This window comes from Nomascus leucogenys, chromosome 12 (assembly GCF_006542625.1).
Source record: "Nomascus leucogenys isolate Asia chromosome 12, Asia_NLE_v1, whole genome shotgun sequence".
Lineage (NCBI taxonomy): Eukaryota > Metazoa > Chordata > Mammalia > Primates > Hylobatidae > Nomascus > Nomascus leucogenys.
Genome location: NC_044392.1, coordinates 2,789,100 through 2,808,823, shown reverse-complemented (window position 1 = coordinate 2,808,823; position 19,724 = coordinate 2,789,100). Strand labels below are relative to the sequence as shown.

Genomic DNA, 19,724 nt, shown 5'->3' with positions numbered 1-19,724 from the left:
AAGCCTCATCTATTAGGACCAGAGAGAAGCTGGCTCTTCTCATTCTCCCATTTTGAGGGGCTTGGGTTTTATTTATTATAATCACCATGATGTTTTAGTCATTTAGTGTTATCATTCACAGCTGAGCTTTGGTTTGGCTGACTAAAGACCTGATTTTGGTCTTAATTCTACCTCTAAATAGCTGAAAGGCTTGGAAGACTCATTTAGCCTCTCTGATCACCATATTCCTCATCTATAAACTGAACATGAGCATAACTGGCCCTGCCTTCTGCAGAGGGTATTGTGAGACACAAATGAGATAACGGCTTGGAAAGTGCCTTGAAAGTTATGAAGTGGTATTCCTAGGTAAGGGGCTATCATCACTATCATTATCCTTCTCATTATTATTAATGTGGTAATGCTTGGGATGATGAGCTCATCTTTCTCTTACGTTTGAGTAAATATAGAATAGAGTCTGTAGTTGGAATCGTTGATGTGGTTGTTGATTTTCCAAGCCTCAAAGTATTCAGCCAAACAATCCAGAGGCCATTTATTAAGCCCTTATTATGTGCCAAATAGGGCCAGCCTTGGTGCCAAGTTCTGTGCTAGTTGCCAGGGTTATGAGAAGATTAGGTAATGAACCCTCTCCTCTAGGAGTTCAGAACCTACTGGAAAGAAATATCCTTACCCAAGCTACCAAAATAGTGTGATACATGTTATAACCAGGGGAAGAAAAACAGAATTCTGTCAGAGAGAAGGTGGTGTTAAAAGTGTAGGATTTTGCCACACAAATAAGGAAAGAAAGGACATTCTGACATCTGTAAAGTTCTGGGCCAGTCATACCCAGCTAGGGTCCAATGCTGGTGCAGTAGTGACCCAAAAACACAGTTGCCTGAACACGGTAGACGTTTGTCGGCCTTCCTATAAAAGAAATCTGGAGGACAGCACCCCGGGTTGACGAGGGAGCTCCATCTTGGCTCCTTTTTCTCCCTACTCTACATGCTAGTCCATGGATCCCATTTCAAGGTTATCTCAGATCCAAGATGGCAACTGAGGTTCCAGCCGTCATGTCTGAGTTCCAGACTCAGAGAAGGAGGAAAGATACAAGGAAGGAAAGGCCAATAAGCATTTCCCTCCGCTGAGTCAACTTCCCTTAAGCAGCCTTTTTAGAAGTTCCACAACAATCCACTGAAGATATTTATTCAGTGCCACCATGTGACAGACACTGGAATACAGCCGTGAACAAAACTGAACAGCTGCCCATCTGAAATCTATATTCTAGTGGAGGAAGACAGAAAAAAAATAAGGTCAATATAGAGTCGATGAGAAAGTATTAACTGCAGTGGAGAGAAATATAGCAGAGGAGGGTATTGGGGGCACTGGGGAGAGGAGTATTGCAATTTTAAGTAGCTGCTCAAAGAGTGTCACGAAAGGAGAAATTGAGCTAAGTCCTGAAAGAGGTAAGAGAGGGATGCACAAAGACCAGCGGCCGGTGTGGTTGGAGCAAAACTAGCATAGAGACGACAGGAGCTGAGGTCACAGAGGGGACTGTTGGAGCCTCATGTGCAGGGCCTTGAAGGCCTGTGAGGATTTCGGTTTTACCCCGAGTGAGACAGGAGGCTGTTGGATTGTTTTCAGCAGACATGATCTAACTTGTGTTTACACAAGGAGGCTGGGAAATGTAGAATTTAGCTGATGCCTTGAAGCTCTGGATAAAATTGGAGTTCTGTTACTGAAGGATGAAGGTGGGGAAAGTGGTTATTGGGGACTACAGCTAGTTTTGCCTCTTATGAGCTGTGTGAACTTTGATTCCAAGTTACTTAATTTTTCTGAACTTTAAGATTTAACCCACTTTGAATTTATAAAAAGGACAGATGAAACAAAAGACATGATGACAGGTCCCTGGATCTCCATGACTCACATATGGGTCACCCAGTGGCCAGTTCTATTCTGGCCAGAGATACTAGGCATATGGAGAAGACAGATTTGATAAAGGAGGTCAAGGCAATGCATCACGGGGCACATGAGGAAACCACTGAGGAGTCCCCTGTGATGAGTGGCCATGTTCTCGGTCCCACTTGGGTTTAAATGAAGTAGTGCATCCAGAGCTGCTGCACTCTTAGCTGCAGGCAACTACTTAAGGTGCAGGGTGTTCTCACATGCTCCTGTGCAAGAGTGAGACCCTCAGAGTCCCATCCCGTCAGTCAACCAGATGATTGGCAGCTGAGTGACAGCCTCAAGCAGCAGCCGCCTCCTGTGTAGGTAATCTAAAAGGTACCCAGGTGACAAGGACCACCCTTAGCAAAATTCCTCCTGAGCCATTCATCTCTGATGAATGAACTCTGATCCCTTCTATTCTGGTTCTTCCCTCCTTAGCTCCACTCTTTGAATTTCTGAGTCCTTCTGCAAGGACTGTCGGCACCCTTTTGTGAGTCCCCATCTCTAGACCTCTCTGTTGCCCCCCAATGATGTATCCTCCAAATGCTCATCAGTCAACCTGATACTCAGTTGCATCTCCCTGGTACTGACTGGCCTCAGCTGTATCCTGTTACTGCCCAGCCCTGGTGACAACCCTCTTGACCATCAGTTATCTTAGAACAAGGAGGACTGAGGAAAGGTAATCATGCATGAAGCGTGAGCGTGGGCTCCCAGGAGCTGCTCAGGATTTCCAGCTGATGGTGAGGGATGCTGGAGAGTGTCCTACTCCAGAGATTTGGGACCTGGACTAGTACTCTCAAGCCACAGGCAATGTCAAGAGTGGTCTTGTTTGGTGCAGAGGGACAGAGTAGATGACTGTTTATTCATATCACTGTATGACTGATAGGGAAGACATATAAGGGTCAATACCCACATGAAAAAAATACTGTGGTTTTCATAAACTGGCAAGCACCCAATACCCAATGCAAAGCCCTGGAAAACTGCACTGGAGACATCAACTTATCCCGCCGGTCGGGTAACCCAACCCAGAGGTGGAAGTGAGTTTTGTACTTCCTCCCTGAACCTAAGTATTGGTACCCATGCACTCAGAAGTACCTGCAGCAGATGGGTATGACTGGACCTGCAGAACAGATGCCAGCTCCACTCCCCAGCCAGTGGTACAGATGGGGCAGAAGAGAGAGGAAGAGAAAGAGCATCTCCAAAAGCAGACTGTCTGCCCTGCTTCTCAGGGGAACACAAAAGACCAGGAGGCTGCTGAGTGTGGGGGGATCAAAGATGAGCAAAGTGGTGGGCTGTGCCTAAGCACTGACCTTTACCACAATTACCCTGCCGGCAGCTGAGATGTGGGCCAGGGACCGTCAGCCCCCACCAGCCAGAGAAACACATGCTTCCCTTGGGGAGGAGCGAGCAGGGGATGAGAGAGGGCCTCAGGCATTTTGCTGGGGCTCCTTCCTCTGTGGGTCAAGGCAAGAACGTGGGAGGAGGAGGGGAAATTGCCCTCTTCAATGCGATTTCCATCCTTCAATTTCTACCCAAATTGAGAGACGTTTCTAGACCTGAGGGGAGTAGGAGCCACAGTCACGCATCCCTGTGTGCTCTGTGACTAATTAAACTCGGGTTCTCCTCATGGGCACTGGAGCCCAAGAACAGCCTCCTCATGGGCCCTCTGTGTGTGTGCACGTGTTTGTGTTTCTTTTTCCCAGAAAACCCTCGGGAGTCGTGTTTTGATCCTGGTTCCATCAAGAACGGCACGCGGGTGGGGTCCGACCTGAAGCTGGGCTCCTCCGTCACGTACTACTGCCACGGGGGCTACGAAGTTGAGGGCGCCTCGACCCTGAGCTGCATCCTGGGGCCTGATGGGAAGCCCGTGTGGAACAATCCCCGGCCAGCCTGCACAGGTGGTGGAAGCCCAGGGATGGCAGGGGTCTGAGGAACTGAGGGCATGCCAGGGGCAGAAGGCGCCATGGGCTAGGAAAGGGAGGGGGGCAAGGTCCTCAAGCCCGGCTCCTCCAAGCCTGGCAAACCTGGGTTTGCTGTGGATGTGTATAGAAGTGGCTTATAATTCACTAGGTGTGCAGTTCTGTCAAGGTGTCGTCTCAGAACACGTGGTGTCCCCACCCCCATTCACATAGATGCTCATGCCCTCAACGGAGGCCCCCAGACATGCCACATCAGGGGGCTCACACCAGGGAGAAGTCATTTAAAGGTGGCTCTTGGACTAGTTCCTAGGCCTAGGGAAAATCACTGAGAGATCAGAGATGTTAAAGTAAGGCCCGCAGAATGCGCTGATTCCAGGTGGGTCTGGGTGAGCCATGGGGGTCCTGACAAGAGGGATAGGAATGAGTATCAGGGCTTTAAGAGCTTGGTGACCACCCGTTGAAAAGCCAAGGGTACCCCTTCGTCATGGTAAGAGAGGCAGGCTGAGACCCGCCCCTTGTGGAAATTGGGCACGGTGGAGAGCAACAGAAGGTGGCTGGGTCACGTGGGCTGGCCGCTCCCCATGGGGTTAGTCCGGGGAAGCTTCAGCTCCCTACTCACGCTGACACTCACTGTCCAGGTGAGATGTCAGCCAGGGCAGCAGATCATTTCTAGGCCCCACGTGTAAGCAGAAGAGGTTCCTAATGTGCTCCCTAAGGCTGTGACTTCAGGGACCAATGGCAGGGTTTATAGGTAGAGGGCAAGAACTGACACCTGCCCAAGAGGGCCCTCGGTAGCTTCAGGGCAAGTTTCAGGCCACTTGCCAGGCCAGGGCTGCATGTCCTTGGGCAGGGCAGGGTCCGCAGGACTTCCCTTCTCCAAGCCAGGGGCCGCCCACCTCAGGGCAGCCCTACTGGGGCCAGAAACTCAGGCTGGGGCAGAACAGAGGATGGTCACTGGTAAGAGGCCCACAAGGTCACCTGACTCTCTACCTGGTTTCTCTTTCAGCCCCCTGTGGGGGACAGTATGTGGGTTCGGACGGAGTGGTCTTGTCCCCCAACTACCCCCAGAACTACACCAGTGGACAGATCTGCTTGTATTTTGTTACTGTGCCCAAGGACTATGGTATGGGTTTTGGTTGTTGTTGTTGTTCTTATGTTTTCTGACTCCTCACCCTCATTCCAAAATGGGCAATTCCTCAGACTCCTCCCAATTATACAGCCCCATTGTGGGAATTGCACAACAGTCTCCCAGAAAGGACGGCCGAGTGCTGACGTTTCTCAAACGGGCTGCAGAATACATTCCGGACACAAGAGGGCAGAAGGGCACAAGTGAGCCCCGCCAGAACCAAGGGGACAGAGGGAAGGCAAGGTGCCCCAGGGGACTACCCAGTATGGCCCAAGTCCTAAGGGAGGTGCCGCAGATCTAGACCTGTTAGGAACCCAGGGTGAGTGGCCAAGGAGCAGGAGGGAGGAAAGGAGTGAGATGGAGCTGGGCTTGAAAGTACAGGTGAGGGAGACCAGGAGCCACATCATTCTGGTGTCCCATCTGAGAACCAAAGCCTGGTCCAGAAGCTATAGGTAGGACAAGCAAGAAAAAAGTGAAAAGCAGGCCAGTGCCCTGGGAAGACAGAGAAACTTCCAGATTCCAAGAGACGTGGGCAGAAAAACCAACCCAGGCTCATTACCTGGTTGGCAGTGGGGACATTCAAGAGTCCTGCCAGCCCTGGAGGCATTCAGGAAGATGAAGGGCAGCCAGGTGACCAGGCTGGCTTCTTTTTTCCTGGATCTCCTCTTTGTAGGAGGACTAACAACCATATCTCAACACAATTGATGTTGGGTGTGGCAAAGGACATCAACGTATCCCGACCATCCAGGGGAGGAGGAGGAGGGAGGGAGCAGCCTGCAGAGAGCTAGCTCCTTATTCCCCAAGACAGGATGGGCAAGCACAGAGCAAGGCCTGATGCTTGAGGCGTTCACCAAACATTTAGTAAGCACCCATTGGGGGCCATGCACTCTCCTGGGTCCTGGAGTTGCAGAGATGAGAGAGACATGTTTTCTGTCCTCTATAAATTCCCAGTCTCATCTCTACCCATAGCTCCAGCCATCAGTACACCCACTCCTGCCCCAGAACCAGGACACCTATGTACATGTACACACACTCCCCAATATACTGAGGTGGGAGAGGCCTCAGACCTCCAGGATCGCAGTTAGAAAAGTCCTGAAAGGCTGTCCAGTCTGATCTGCTACCCAGAGCAGAATCCTTGATAGGTGGGCATGTAGTTTGTGCTTGGATCCCTTCCGTGATGAGGAGCTCACAGCACCCACTACAGATCTCGGTATACAGTTTTCAACTCAATGACACTGACTAACTGACCTTGGGACGCCTGAATGTGAGGTCCTGACATCGCATGGAGAATGAGGGATGGTACCCAAAGCCCTCTGATGGCCTCCAGTAGCTGCTGCGGCTGCTATCCGGGAAAGGAACAAAGTTGGCTCCGTTTCGCCTCCACCCGCCTGACCTTTGGGTGCAGCCCTCCGTGCTATCTTGACCCTTGTGAAGGCCAGCCCCGCCTTCCCAGGTCCCCGCCTCCCTGTGCCACTGTGTCACTGCCAGACTGTGCCACTGTGTCACTGCCAGACTGTGCCACTGCACTAACCAGTGCAGCAAGCCACAGCCCAGGAACCAACAGCTTCCCCAGGGCTGCCCTCCTCCTGGCTTGGGCCCCTGGACCCCTAGATCCCCTCTCCTGCCCCCAGCGTGCCTGCCCAGTCCCCACACCGTGTCTCCTCCGCAGTGGTGTTTGGCCAGTTCGCCTTCTTTCACACGGCCCTCAACGACGTGGTGGAGGTTCACGATGGCCACAGCCAGCACTCGCGGCTCCTCAGCTCCCTCTCGGGCTCCCATACAGGTACCCGGGGCTCGGCCAGGGTGGGGATGGTTGTGGGCCGGGGGCATCACGGCCGGCTAAAGGAAGGAGGCTGTAGAAGCACCCCATGGCCGCAGGTGGCACCCTACGGCCCTGCGTGCCTGTCGTGCTCTGGTGCTCGCCTGCAACGCTGCAGCCAGCTCCTGAGAGCTCCAGCTCGCGGGGCCTTCAGCAGCGGCCCTCACCCAGGCTGTGTCTACACCGCCCCCTTGTGGTGTAGCCTTCTCCTGTTGGTTCGTATTCAGATGCAACTTTTATTCTTATTCTAAATGTATTGCATTTTCATTATAGAAAACTTAGCGATAAAACAAAATAATTGCATACAGAATCAAAATAAAGACTACCCCGAAAGAGCCACTGACAAGATGTAGTGGATTTCCTTCCAGTCTTTGTATCTACTTCGACGTTTACATATTTTATTCAACAAACCAATATACATATTTTATTGAAATATTCGCTGCGAGCTTTTCTCTGTCATTTTTTTCTTCTAGGCTAGGATTTTTAAGTGCCACATAGTAGTCTCTCATATAGTTAGTTAAAATTTATGTAACGAATTCCCTGGTATTGAACGTTTAGATTGTAATGTTTTGTGCTTATGAATAGTAATGCAATGTATTGTACATACATCTTTATATACATTTCTGTTACTTTAGAATATCTAGAAGTGGAATTGCCAAGTTAAAGGATATGTGAGATCTTTAAGGCTTTTTATGCAGATTATCAAATATCCCTCTAGAAAGGTCTTGTCAGTTTGATCACCAACAATAAGAAAGAGGGCATGTTTTATTCTCACAAAACCAGGTAATCAAAAAAACAAAAGCGTCATCAGTTTGAAAAGTGAAAATGGTATCTCATTTTCTAATTTGCCTTGTTTTATTACTAGTTAAGTTAAATTTTTATAATGTGTTTATTGGCCTGTGCATTTTTTATTTGTGAATTTGTGTCGATTCTTCTATAAGCACTTATTTTCTTATTGATTGAGTAGAGCTCCATATTTTATAAGCTATATAAATATATATAATATGCTATAAAAAGCCCTCCTCTCCAGCTTGTCTTCTGCTATATAATTTTCTTCAGGGTGCTTTAATGTCAGAATATGTAAATTTCCAATGCTATCAAATCTATCGATGTTTTCTTATATAGTTTTCTCCTTTGCTTTTATGCTGGTCAAATAAATATTCCTCTGTGTTTCCTTTCACTTCTTAGTTTCATCACACTGCTTTAATACCTTTGGAATTTATTTTATTATTTGATATGGGGAATCTAACTGAGTTCTTTCAAATATAGTTAATCAGTTGTCCTAGCAGAATTTTCAAAATGCCAAATTTACATATACTAAATTTTTATGAAGTGTCTGTTCTTAGACTTTTTATCCATTTCTTCTAAGTGTCTATTCCTTTTTCAGTTTTAATTATTATAACACTATAATAGTGTTTACTATATAATAATTTTAAATACATGGTACCATAAGTCCCCAAAGCCATTCTTTGTTTGGAATTTTTATTGGCTGTTGTTGCTTACTTTTGCCTCCAAATTATATTTAGAAATATTTTGTTAAGTTTAAAACATTGCATCAAAATCTTGACCGGGATTTAATAAAACTTACACGTTAAATTAGGGTGAACTCACGTGTTTATAATATTAACTCTTCTTCCCATCCAGGAATACAATATGTCTCTCCATTTGTTTATCTTCTGTAGCCCTTGGGAGGGTGCTATAATTTTTATTTAGGCAGTATTCATTTTTTGTTAACTTTATTCCTAGATATTTCATGGAGATTTTTGTTGCTGCTGTAAATGGGCCTTTTTTCCCCCGTTATGTTTTCTAGCTGGTCATTACTAGTATATTCAAAGACTGTTGTTTTTGGCATATTTGCTTTGTAAAGTCATTGGACTCTTCATAATACTGCTTACACTGCCAACTAATTCTCCTGGCTCCTCTAGGCAAGGAGTAATATCATCTGCAAATAAATTTGTCTCATTATTTTATCTCCTCCTTTTCAGTGGCTTTTCTTTTATTTTCTTCCATGGTTATTGGTCTATTCAGGTATATTACTGTAATATCAATGTTGATATTTTAGCTTTTAGTAAAAAATCCATTTCATAATTTTGTTTACATTTAGTACAATGTATATAGTGTACTATGATGATGTTTACCCTGCTTTGTATTAGTGGTGATATTCCTGCCTTTGTTATGCTACATCGTGCATTCATCATCCCCTTTTTACTCGGCTCTAGCAGGTGTTTTGTGTTTTTGGTTTTGTTTTTTTTTTTAATTTTTATTGCTGCAATTTATCAATTATTCTGCAGAGTTTGTTGTTGCTATTTTTTATGAATCTCTGACTTTATTTCATCATTTCCTTCCTCATATCTTCTTCTGATTATTTTGTTCTCGTTCTAACTTCTTGAATTGAGAGCTCTGTTCATTATTTTCTCTGTGTAATAAAGAACATGTTTACAGCGATGTATTCACCTCGAAGCATAGTTCTGGCTTCATGCCGTAAATTTTGATCTGTGCTGTGTTCATCATCGTTACTTTTTAATAGCTCATCATGGTGTTGTTTACTCGTTTTGCCCAAGTGTTGGCTAAGAATGTCTTTTCTTTTCCCCTAAGAATATGGATTTTGTTCTTGTTGCATTAAACTTTTGTGTTAATTTATATTTTTATTTCCATGTAGTGAAAGAATGTGGCCTGTATCATTTCTTCTTCGCGGATTAATTGAGGTCCTTTCAGTAGCCGAGGACCTTTTTTTAGTTTCCTAAATATTTAAGAAAGATGTGTATTCTCTGTAAGGTAGAGAAGCAGGACGAATGAGCTCAGGCTCTACAATCACACTCTTTTCTTAGCTCTCCTGTTTGTTTTCCAGGTGTCTTAGGGCACAATACTTGAACTCGCTGAGCTTCAGTTTTCTCCTCTGTAAAATGCAAAGAAAAAGAGTCCTACCTCCTAAAGTTAGTGTTAGGAGTAAATGAGTTTTGTAATTGCCATTAAATCAATCTTACTCAATTTTGTTATTCAAATCTATTGTATCCGTGATTCTCAACCAAATGAATTTTTTGTAACCACCACCTCACACATACACACCTAACCAAGAGTATAAATCAGGAACTCATGGAGTAGGATGCCTTTTCGAAACAGATAGTTAGATAGATAGATACATGGATGTATAGCTATAGATTTAGAGTTATAGTAAGGATTTCCAAGTAAAGAGATATAGAGAGGTCTAAACTTAAGACCTATAGATATAAATATGGATGTAGATATAGGTGTATAGGACCAATAGAAACAGGAAAGGAAAGGAAAGGAAAGGAAAGGAAAAGAAAGGAAGAAGATGGGAGAGGAAGATGGGAGAGGGAGAGAGAAAGAGAGAAAGATGTATAAGACCTGTAGATATCAAACTCCTGACCTCAAGTGATCCACCTGCCTCAGCCTCCCAAAGTACTGGGATTACAGTGAAACCCCATCTCTACTAAAAACAAAAATTCACTGGGCATGGTGGTGGGTGCCTGTAATCCCAGCCACTCGGGAGGCCGAGGCAGGAGAATCACTTGAACCCGGGAGGCGGAGGTAGCAGTGAGCCAAGATCGCGCCATTGCACTCCAGCCTGGGCGACAGAGCAAGACTCCGTCTCAAAAGAAAAAAAAAAAAAAAAAAACCTGTAGATATCAATATCAGTATATTCAGGGAGTCCCTTATTCCTCATTTGGAGAAACACTGATAACGAGCCATTGGTACTGATGGGAGTGCGCTAGTCCCTGTCCCTGAGTGGTGTTGGGGGAGAAAAAGCTTAAGGACCGCTACTCAACAGTCTTCATTTTGTTTTTCTATTTGATGTATCAATGATTGTGAATGTTGCATGAAAGTATTTCCCATTACAATTATGATATTTTGTTGTCTTCTTGTATTTCTAGCAATTTTTGCCTCTGTTTTCCTGACATATCTTCTCTCATTTTCTCCAAGTCTTTTTCTTTTAAGAGAAAGTTGACTCATTTATTTTACAAGTGAATTATTTGGTCTGATATCTGTCATCTTGTATTGTTCTTCCTGCGCTTTTGTTTGTGTTGTTTTGATTTTGCTTCCTCGCTTTTCCATACATACCTGACCCATCTCTAATTTTCAAGTTTTTCTTGATATATTTGGACTTTTATATTAATGTTATAGTAGTTATTTTTTTAAATTGTGGACTTCTTCCCCAAGAGCAAATTTTTGCATTTGCATTTTGTTTTGTTAGCCCATTGACAATAGTTATTACACTTTTCTGGTTGTATTTATCTCTGCTGGTTCCTGAATTCCCTACTTTAGTTTTGGGTTGTTTTTTTTTTTCAGTGGGGCTTATAACTGCAGTACTTTCTGTACCATGCATATATGAGAATGCTTTCCTTTTGACATGGGATATAAATGACAACTTGATTGTAAATCAAATTATGGATCAAACTTTATCTTTCAAAACTGCAGTAATTATTCCTCTCTATTCCAACATTTACTGTTACAGACAAATTGGGGTCCAACGTGATTCTTTGTCCTCGTAAGTAACCTGTGCTCTTCTGTCTATATGATTTTCTTTTTTTTGTTGTTAATTAAAAATCCCACTAGGATATCTTGTGGTAGAGGTCTCTTCTCACTGATTGTATCTTGCACTTGGCAAATACTTCAGTCTGAACCTCACATCTTAGGAAAAGTGTCTTCTTTCTTAAATGATTTTTTTTTTTCTTTTTGAGACAGACTCTCACTCTGTCACCCAGGCTGGAGTGTAGTGGTGCGATCTCAGCCCACTGCAACCTCTGCCTCCCAGGCTCAAGAGATTCTCCTGCCTCAGCCTTCCGAGTAGCTGAGACTCCAGGTGTGCTCCACCACACCCGGCTAATTTTTGTATGTTTAGTAGAGATGGATTTTCACCATGTTGGTCAGGCTGGTCACAAACTCCTGACCTCAGGTGACCCGCCCGCCTCAGCCTCCCAAAGTGTTGGGATTACAGGTGTGAGCTACCTCACCCTGCCTTCAATGATATTTTTTCTCCTTCAATTTCTCTGTCTTCTCTTTCTGGAATTCCTGATATATGCATATGGATTTTTTTTTTCATCTTTCATGTCACTTGTCATTTCTCTCATTATTTGAATCTCTTTATCCTTTTTCTGTGGATTCTGAGAGAATTTCCCAAATTTCATCTCCACTTCACTGTTCAGTTTCTGTGGAATCCAGCTGCTTGCACTAGCATTTCTCATCTCTTTGCAGCCTTTGTTGATCTCAGATCCTTCTTCCTCTGACTTCACAGGTGCAATGCTAGATTGAATCGCATGACAACCATGACTGAACATCTGCTGAGAGTTTTGCCTGTTCTTTGTTGTGGTTCACAAAAGTATTTGCTTTGACTTCTCAAAGTGATCTCCTTCCTCAAAACTTTAACATTTTTTCTTATGTCCAGTGATTTTACTATTTGCTTTCCCTTGTAGATGGGGCCCATGTGCCTTCAGGGCTGAAGTTGACATGGGTTCTGTGAGAGCTCACTAGGGTCCTTACCCACATCTGTCAGGCCAAATAGAAAAGCTGAGTTTCACTCTACTCACATCCATCTGGAGGAGGAGTTGGAGATGGCAGTGATAACAAAGGGAGGCTTTGTCTTCATGAGTTTCTTTCTGCTTTGGCAGCTACACATTAGCTGGGGGCAATAACTGTTAGCTGGGGCAATGACTCCTAGCCAGGTTCAGCCCTCTGGGTCACACGTACATCTAAGCCTGCTTTGTAGAAGGCTCTCTGCTCCCATGTTGGTGGCATCACATGAGCTTCCTGGAAGTACAGGTGGACCTCCCAGTAGCTCCTTGGTGGGTCCCAACTCTAGCCCTCACTGTAGTGGAGATATAGCCTGGTTCTCTGTAATCCCTGCTTTCCTCCTGAGAATGGGGTCTGGGGTCAGCAGCCCTTCTCAGGGGTCCCTGAGGCTGCAGGGGGGCAGCAGGCAGAGTGGACATGCCGCTGCCTCCACTCATGTTCTCCCTGGGCTTCCCCAGGATGGCGACTACACTAATTGGCTGCAGGTCTAGTTGGTGCTGTCTCTCCCCTGGCCCAACTGTACTGCACCAAGCAGAAGATGTACCTTTGTCTTCTGCTACAAAGGCTGTCAGCCTCCCCTGGTTTACTGTGCTCATGCAGGTTCCCCCCGGTTTGTGTGTTATTGGCCAGCAATAGTACGACCTGGTTTGCCTGGGACAGTCCCACCATAACTATTGATAGCACTTTCTTTGACTCTCAAAAGTGTTCTAGTATGAGCAATAAATTATACCGTCACTCTGGTTATCGATCATTTCATAGGATGGTGAGAGAGTGTATGGAAAAGACCAGTTGCTCCTAGATGATCACATCATCCTCCTTCCTAGAAGCCAATGCTATTTTTAAAAACTCAGCTTGATGTCAGTTTTCCAAGTAAACCACCAGTCAGTCGGCTTGGTAACAGCTGCTCTTTCCATCCCTGTCGCTCCACACATCCCTAGCAGCCTTCTCCTTTCTGGCACAGGTCATTTAATCTTTCTGGGCCTCTCTTTCCTTCTTTATTAAATGAGGGTACTGAACTCTGTCATGCCAACCTCGCGGTGACCACAGGTCAAGTTAAGACCGTGGATGAAAAAGCTTTCTATAAACTTTAAATTGTAAAGTGCAGTAAAAAATGTGAGATTTTATTTCAGGAAGGCCTGGAATGTGGAAGAAATTGCTGCATGGGGTACTGGCAGCCCCTCCTTCCTGGCCAGGATTTTATCTTCTGGGCCCACCTGCTGGACTCACTGTTCTCTCCTCCTTGCCCCTTATCTCGGCAGGAGAATCATTGCCCTTGGCCACCTCCAATCAAGTTCTCATTAAGTTCAGCGCCAAAGGCCTCGCACCAGCCAGAGGTTTCCACTTTGTCTACCAAGGTATGGAGGACACGGACACCGGAGGTAGGAAGGTGATCTCGGTTCGTAAGGGACTCGTGATCGAAGGAAGAGGGATCTTTGACCTCTAGTCTGAGTCCCTTTCTCAGGGTGTTTGGGGGCAGTTACTAGTTAGTAGGGCAATTCCCTGAAATTCAGTTAATTTTATGCATTCACTTACTCAGCAGACATTTCTTAGACAAGTTCTGTGTTTAATGAGGACGGAAATCAGAAAAGGGCAGCTAATTTTTTCCCCTTCCCCACTCCACCCATTGTCTGGCATGGTCCAGATGGCACTAAAGAGACCAGCCCAGGCATCTTACCTAGACTCCCCTGGAGCTTGGTTTTGTCTGCCAGGCACAGTAAAGGTGCGGGGAAAACATAGGCTCTGAAGTGCCGTGGACGTCGATTTGAATCCCACCTCTCCACCTTCGAGCTAGGCTCCAGCTACGCCAGGCCTCAGAGCCTGTTTGCTCACCTGTAAGGAGAGGGCAATCGCAATGCCTCACTGATAGGATGCAAAGAGGCTTCGGGAAGTAGCTGGTACCAACCAGCCAGTCGGTGTTAGTTCCCTTCCTTACTGGCCCAGAAAGGCAGTTTGGAGCATCCTGGCTTTCACCCCCAGGCCCCAACCTCCACTTGCCCAGGAGAACATCCACTTTTGTAAGGCCCAGGTTCTAAGCATGGTCCTGTTCATTCGACTCTGCCCAAGATGAGCTGTGTTTCTCTATGCAGGAGTGATCCTGCCATAGGGGAGGCCATCCCCGGCCCATCAGCCATTCTGGGCGGCAGGAGGGAGAGAAGACTGGGGTCATGGAGGGCAGGGTCCCAGGCAGGATCTTAAGGCACATAGGGAACACAGGACAGAGGCAGGGAGAAGGCCTCGAAGGTGGAGGAGGAAGGCCCATTCTCCTTGCTGGGGAACGTGGGACCCTCTTGAGTGAAGGGCGTCATTGGGAAGGCAAAGAACAAACCTGGGCCTGAGGTCTGTGGGAGGTCCACGGCTCTACCTCCCTGCTTTCCAGGCACTGTGCTATGGCACTGTGTGTCCAGCTATGCTTCAGTATAACAGGCATCCTCCTAGTTAGCCCTCAAGCCCTTCCCTCCAGGAGAGCATCCAGAGCCTCTCAGGGTTTCATCCGGACGATCTTTGTTCCAGACCTGTTGTATGTCCGTCCCTGGGCCAGTTTCTGGGGGGTGAGGCCTCCCCTCAGTGCCCTTGTCCCCCACAGCGGTTCCCCGAACCAGCGCCACGCAGTGCAGCTCTGTGCCAGAACCCCGCTACGGCAAGAGGCTGGGCAGTGACTTCTCGGTGGGGGCCATCGTCCGCTTCGAATGCAACTCCGGCTATGCCCTGCAGGGGTCGCCAGAGATCGAGTGCCTCCCTGTGCCTGGGGCCTTGGCCCAGTGGAATGTCTCAGCGCCCACGTGTGTGGGTGAGTAACCAGCACCCGGGCGTTGGGGGTGCGGGGGGCGGCACGTAGTCCTTTCTCTCTAGGGGAGGCAGTCAGCCCCAGCGATGCCCCACGACACACAGCGACCGCTTCCCACCGCATGGCTGAGGTGGAGTGTCCCAGTCACCCCAGTCCCTGGCGCTGTGGGCTGTGTGAAGACAGCCGGGGTACTGGGAATGGGGCACTCGTGGAGAGGGGAGCCGGGCCCAGGGCCCCGAAGAGAGTTGCATGGGGAGAGGCCATGGAGAAGGCAGGACTGGGGACATTAGGGAGACACCCCCACGGGGAGGAGGACAAACAGAGGCTGGGGGCCCTGAGGGAGGAGTCAGCTTGGGGAGGCTCCCACGGGAGGCCACAAAGCCTCTCACCCGACGGCCTCTCCTCCCAGTGCCGTGTGGAGGCAACCTCACGGAGCGCAGGGGCACCATCCTGTCCCCGGGCTTCCCAGAGCCGTACCTCAACAGCCTCAACTGTGTGTGGAAGATTGTGGTCCCCGAAGGCGCTGGCATCCAGGTAGGGGCAAGGAGGCTCTTCGGTCAGGCAGGTGGCCGTCTGCTCACAGGTGACAACCACAGGTGCTGGCTGGTGCCAAGGCCTGAGTCAGGGTGAGCCAGGAAGAGACATACCAGCCCTGTACCTGCCCCTGCGGCTAAGGAGGTTCAGTCCCAGTGTGGAGATGTGCCTCCCAAGCAGAAAACACAGCAGGTTCCAGGCCCTAAGAGCTTCAGGGGCATGCGGTGGGGGTCAGGTAATCCAGGAAGGGGGAGAGGTGGGCATTGATTGGCCCTGGCCAGGAGGGGAGGCTAAAAGAAGGAATGGGCCTGGAGCTGGAATCTGAAGTGCGGGAAGGATTCACAGAAGTTGTTTCTCAAATGGCTAAAGATTTTCTCAAGATTCTGAGGGTTAGAAGGGGAGGCAGTGCTGATGAGAAGAAAGAGCAAAGCACCCAGCACAGCTGAAGCACAGAGAACGCCCAGGCACACACCTAGGGAACCACGCACAGCCTGAGCTGTAGAAGCTGAACTGGGGGCAGAAGCTGAACTGGGGGCATAACTGGTACCCACGGGTAAGAGCCAGGCAGAGGGAGGCCCCAGCATTGGTGCCAAGGCAGGGAAGAGGGTCAGGAGCCTGCAAGGCCAACAGAGAGGCAGCAAACTGGGACTCCAGCAGACAGATCCGGGCAGGAGTGGGTTACGGGCTCATTGCTGCAGGACATCTGAAGCAATCAAGGCAGGAAAGTGGGGAAACCCAAAGAACGTTCCAGAGATGAGGAGACAGTCAGTGAGACTGTCTTCCCACTTCCTGGAATTTCTTTTCCCCATGCTCTGCCTTGCAGAATATCCCACTGTCTTCTAATCATTTTTTTTCCACATCTGTCTTCCCCACTGGACAATGAGCTCCTTGGAGTCGGGGTTGCATCTTACTTTTACTGGAAGGGACTAGCACAGTGTTAGGCCCAGAGTAGATTCTCAACAAATTGAATTAACTATGGGAAGGGCAGAAAGGGAAAGCAGAGAAGGAGGGAGGGATGCAGGCTGCCTAACCAACAATTCAATCTTCTGCCTTCCCAGATCCAAGTCATCAGTTTTGTCACAGAGCAGAACTGGGACTCCCTGGAAGTATTTGATGGTGCAGATAACACGGTAACCATGCTGGGGAGTTTCTCAGGTAAGCAGGGTTTCCAGGGGCTTCAATCTGGAGGGTAGTGCTGGAACTCATTATCATGAACATTGTTACTATCATTATTATTATTGAGATGTAATTTATTTTCCATGAAATTCACCATTTTCAAGCGGACACATCAGTGGTTTTCAGTAGATTCGAAAGGTCCTACAACCATCACTACTATCTAATCCCAGAACATTTTGACCACCCCAAAATAAACCAGGTACCCATTTGCACCCCCCTCCCCAGCCCACACCGAGCCTCTAGTAACCAGTAATCTACTTTCTATCTCTATGGATTTGCCTATTCCGGGCATTTCATATAAATGGAAGCCTTCTGTGTTTGGCTTCTTTCACTTAACATGACGTTTTCAGAGTTCACCAAGTCACAGTATGGTTCAGCACTTCATTGTAAGGACAGAGCATATTTTATGTGTCCGTTCATCAGTCAATGGCTTGCTTCCACTTTTGTGCTGTTATGAATAATGCTCACGCACAAGTCTTGGTGTGAACACACATTGTCACTTCTCTTGAGTATATACCTAGGAATGGAATTGCTGGGTCATGTGGGAACTCTCTGTTTAACTTTTGGAGGAACTTCCTGTTTTCCAAAGTGGCAACACCATTTTGCCATTCTAGTGATGGACTTCTGACTGAGTGTGGTGTATAGCTGTGCCCAGTGGCCAGGGCAATTATCTGAATCTTTTAGGCCCAGAACTCTAGGTGGCCAAGACATAAAGAGGAGTCACATGCTTCAGATAAACTGTCCACACTGCAGGACTTCCCAGAGAATAACACAGGTCAGAGTTATCCTGAAGATGGCCAGGAGGAGACCCAGCTCATACCTCACCCTCCTGCGGGCACATGGCTCTGCCACTGCTCATCTTACAGGAAGCAGATTGGAGTCCCCCTCCCTCAGCCATTGGAGACCTAGCCCTCTGAGGAGTGCTAATTTGTCATTTAGTGAGTTTCATAACTGGGGACATCTGGGGGCCTTGGGAGCAGAATGTCAGCAGGTAGCAAAATCCAGAGGAATGGGGAGGAATGCAAGGACCTGGAGGAGCCGAACTTAAATGACCCCTGGTATCCTTGCCCTAGGAACAACCGTGCCTGCTCTTCTGAACAGCACCTCCAACCAGCTCTACCTTCATTTCTACTCAGATATCAGCGTATCTGCAGCTGGCTTCCACTTGGAGTACAAAAGTGAGAATCCGGGGTCTTGGCTGGTACAGGTTCAGGGTGGGACCTAACAGTTACTGAGCCCCTTCTGAGCAAGGATTATACTGGAGCTGCATATTGTCCATCCCACTTAAGCCTTCCCACAAACCTAGGTGAGGATGCTAAAGCCCAGAGAAGGTCGAAACCTCCTCAAGGCTGAGTTCTCCTCCAAGTGTCCGTTACTCGAAAACCTGTGTGCCTGCTCAGTATCCACACCAGGAATGGGAAGGGGACTTGCATTGGCCAAGGTCCCAGCATATAATTGGGATGTAAGAAAATTGTGCTTTCCTCCCCCAGGTCTAAAACCTGGCCTCTCTAACCCCTAGTTCTGTGATGCGATTATTTTTGAAGTTCCTCCTCTCATTGGATACCTCACTCATCTTCTACCAGATTTCTCACTGCAGGCTCAAACCCTTATATCCTGGCTTCTGGCATCCCTAAGTGGTCACTACTAAATACTCTTCACAGAAAAAGATTTGTGGATGTGCCTTCTGGGGAACAAAGAAAGAGGTTTCTAGGGAAACTGCTTGCATACTGGGACTGCCTGCCCCACCCCCTTTCTCCACTGGGTACAGGAAAGAATAGGTAGGCAGCAGCATTTTTTACACTTTTATTCAGCAAATACTTATTGAGCATTTACAACATGCCAGGCGCTGTGCTGGGTTTTGCCAGGATTGGGAAAGATTAAAATGGGTCAGTCAAAGTCCACTAGAGAGAGGTAGATACATAGACAGAGAGGTGCATGACAGCATTACAGGTGCTCTCATGGATGGCTCCAGATGGTAGATAAATGGTTCAAGGGTGAGAATGGTTGTGGGCGGGTGGAGATGCAAACGTCCTGAAGACACATTGAGCACCTGCAATGTGCCACGCACTGTGTTAGGCCCCCATAGTACAAAGGTCAATAAGACAAGGCCCCTGCCTTCAAAAGCACAAAATCTAGAGGAAGAGATGGACATGGACACAGTCATTTTAGTGAAACCTAAGAAAGTGCAGAGGAAAGGAGAGATGCTAAGAAAGCACAAAGGAAAGGAGCTAAAGCTAGCCATGGAAGGACTTGCAGAAGGGGATGCCTGAGTTAGGTTTGCAATGAGAAGTGAAAAATGCAGGAAGGCATGGTTGGCTTGACCATCTGTGACAGCATGGGCCTGTGCAGAAAGAAGGCCCACTTGGTGCTAGATGCCTAATTGGGTCAGAACTATATGTTACACACATGCCCATCTGGGTCTGTGAAACAAATGAACTTCATCCAGCTGCTTCAGAAAGAATTAAACAGAGCCCAGGATGCTCATCACCTGAAAGAACTGAAGCATGCACCTGGAAAAAAAAAAAAAAAGACCCAAGACAGCTAGAAGCAGACCCTGCAGGGTAAAGTGTAGGACAGGGACCTCTAAGACTCCTTCCAGCAGATGTGTAAGGCTTCACTCCCCTGGTGAAGTGAAATATCCTGGGTTTCTTGACTAAATCACATTTTTTCCTTTTATCCCTTCTTCTCTGTTCTCTCCAGTTTTGTTTCTCTATCCAATATTTTGAGCTCTTAAATGTTCCTTAGAATCTTCTCTGTTCTTTCTTCTCCCAAAGATACATTTTCTTTCTAAATCACTTTGCCATTCTACTGCCTCATTCCCAGGAAAAAGTCCACCTCTTCTCAATTTTCTTTGTCCAAGGGGACTGGCAGTTTTCTCAGTAGCTGACATTTCATGTGTTGTCCCCTCATGATGGGAAG

The 19,724-nt window shown here is 47.3% G+C and overlaps 1 protein-coding gene across 13 annotated transcripts in view; it reads left to right on the top strand.

The window, feature by feature from the left end:
* CSMD2 (CUB and Sushi multiple domains 2) overlaps positions 1-19,724 on the top strand; it is a 675,146-nt gene that overhangs the window by 519,714 nt on the left and 135,708 nt on the right. For 12 of the 13 annotated variants that reach the window (XM_030823365.1, XM_030823367.1, XM_030823372.1 and 9 more), the window contains 8 exons: positions 3,621-3,815; positions 4,843-4,959; positions 6,632-6,745; positions 13,570-13,665; positions 14,895-15,098; positions 15,505-15,629; positions 16,688-16,784; positions 17,879-17,983. In XM_030823365.1, coding sequence (XP_030679225.1) covers positions 3,621-3,815; positions 4,843-4,959; positions 6,632-6,745; positions 13,570-13,665; positions 14,895-15,098; positions 15,505-15,629; positions 16,688-16,784; positions 17,879-17,983 — 1,053 coding nt within the window. The remainder of the gene's footprint in view (positions 1-3,620; positions 3,816-4,842; positions 4,960-6,631; positions 6,746-13,569; positions 13,666-14,894; positions 15,099-15,504; positions 15,630-16,687; positions 16,785-17,878; positions 17,984-19,724) is intronic. The other variant, XM_030823370.1, reaches the window with a different exon arrangement.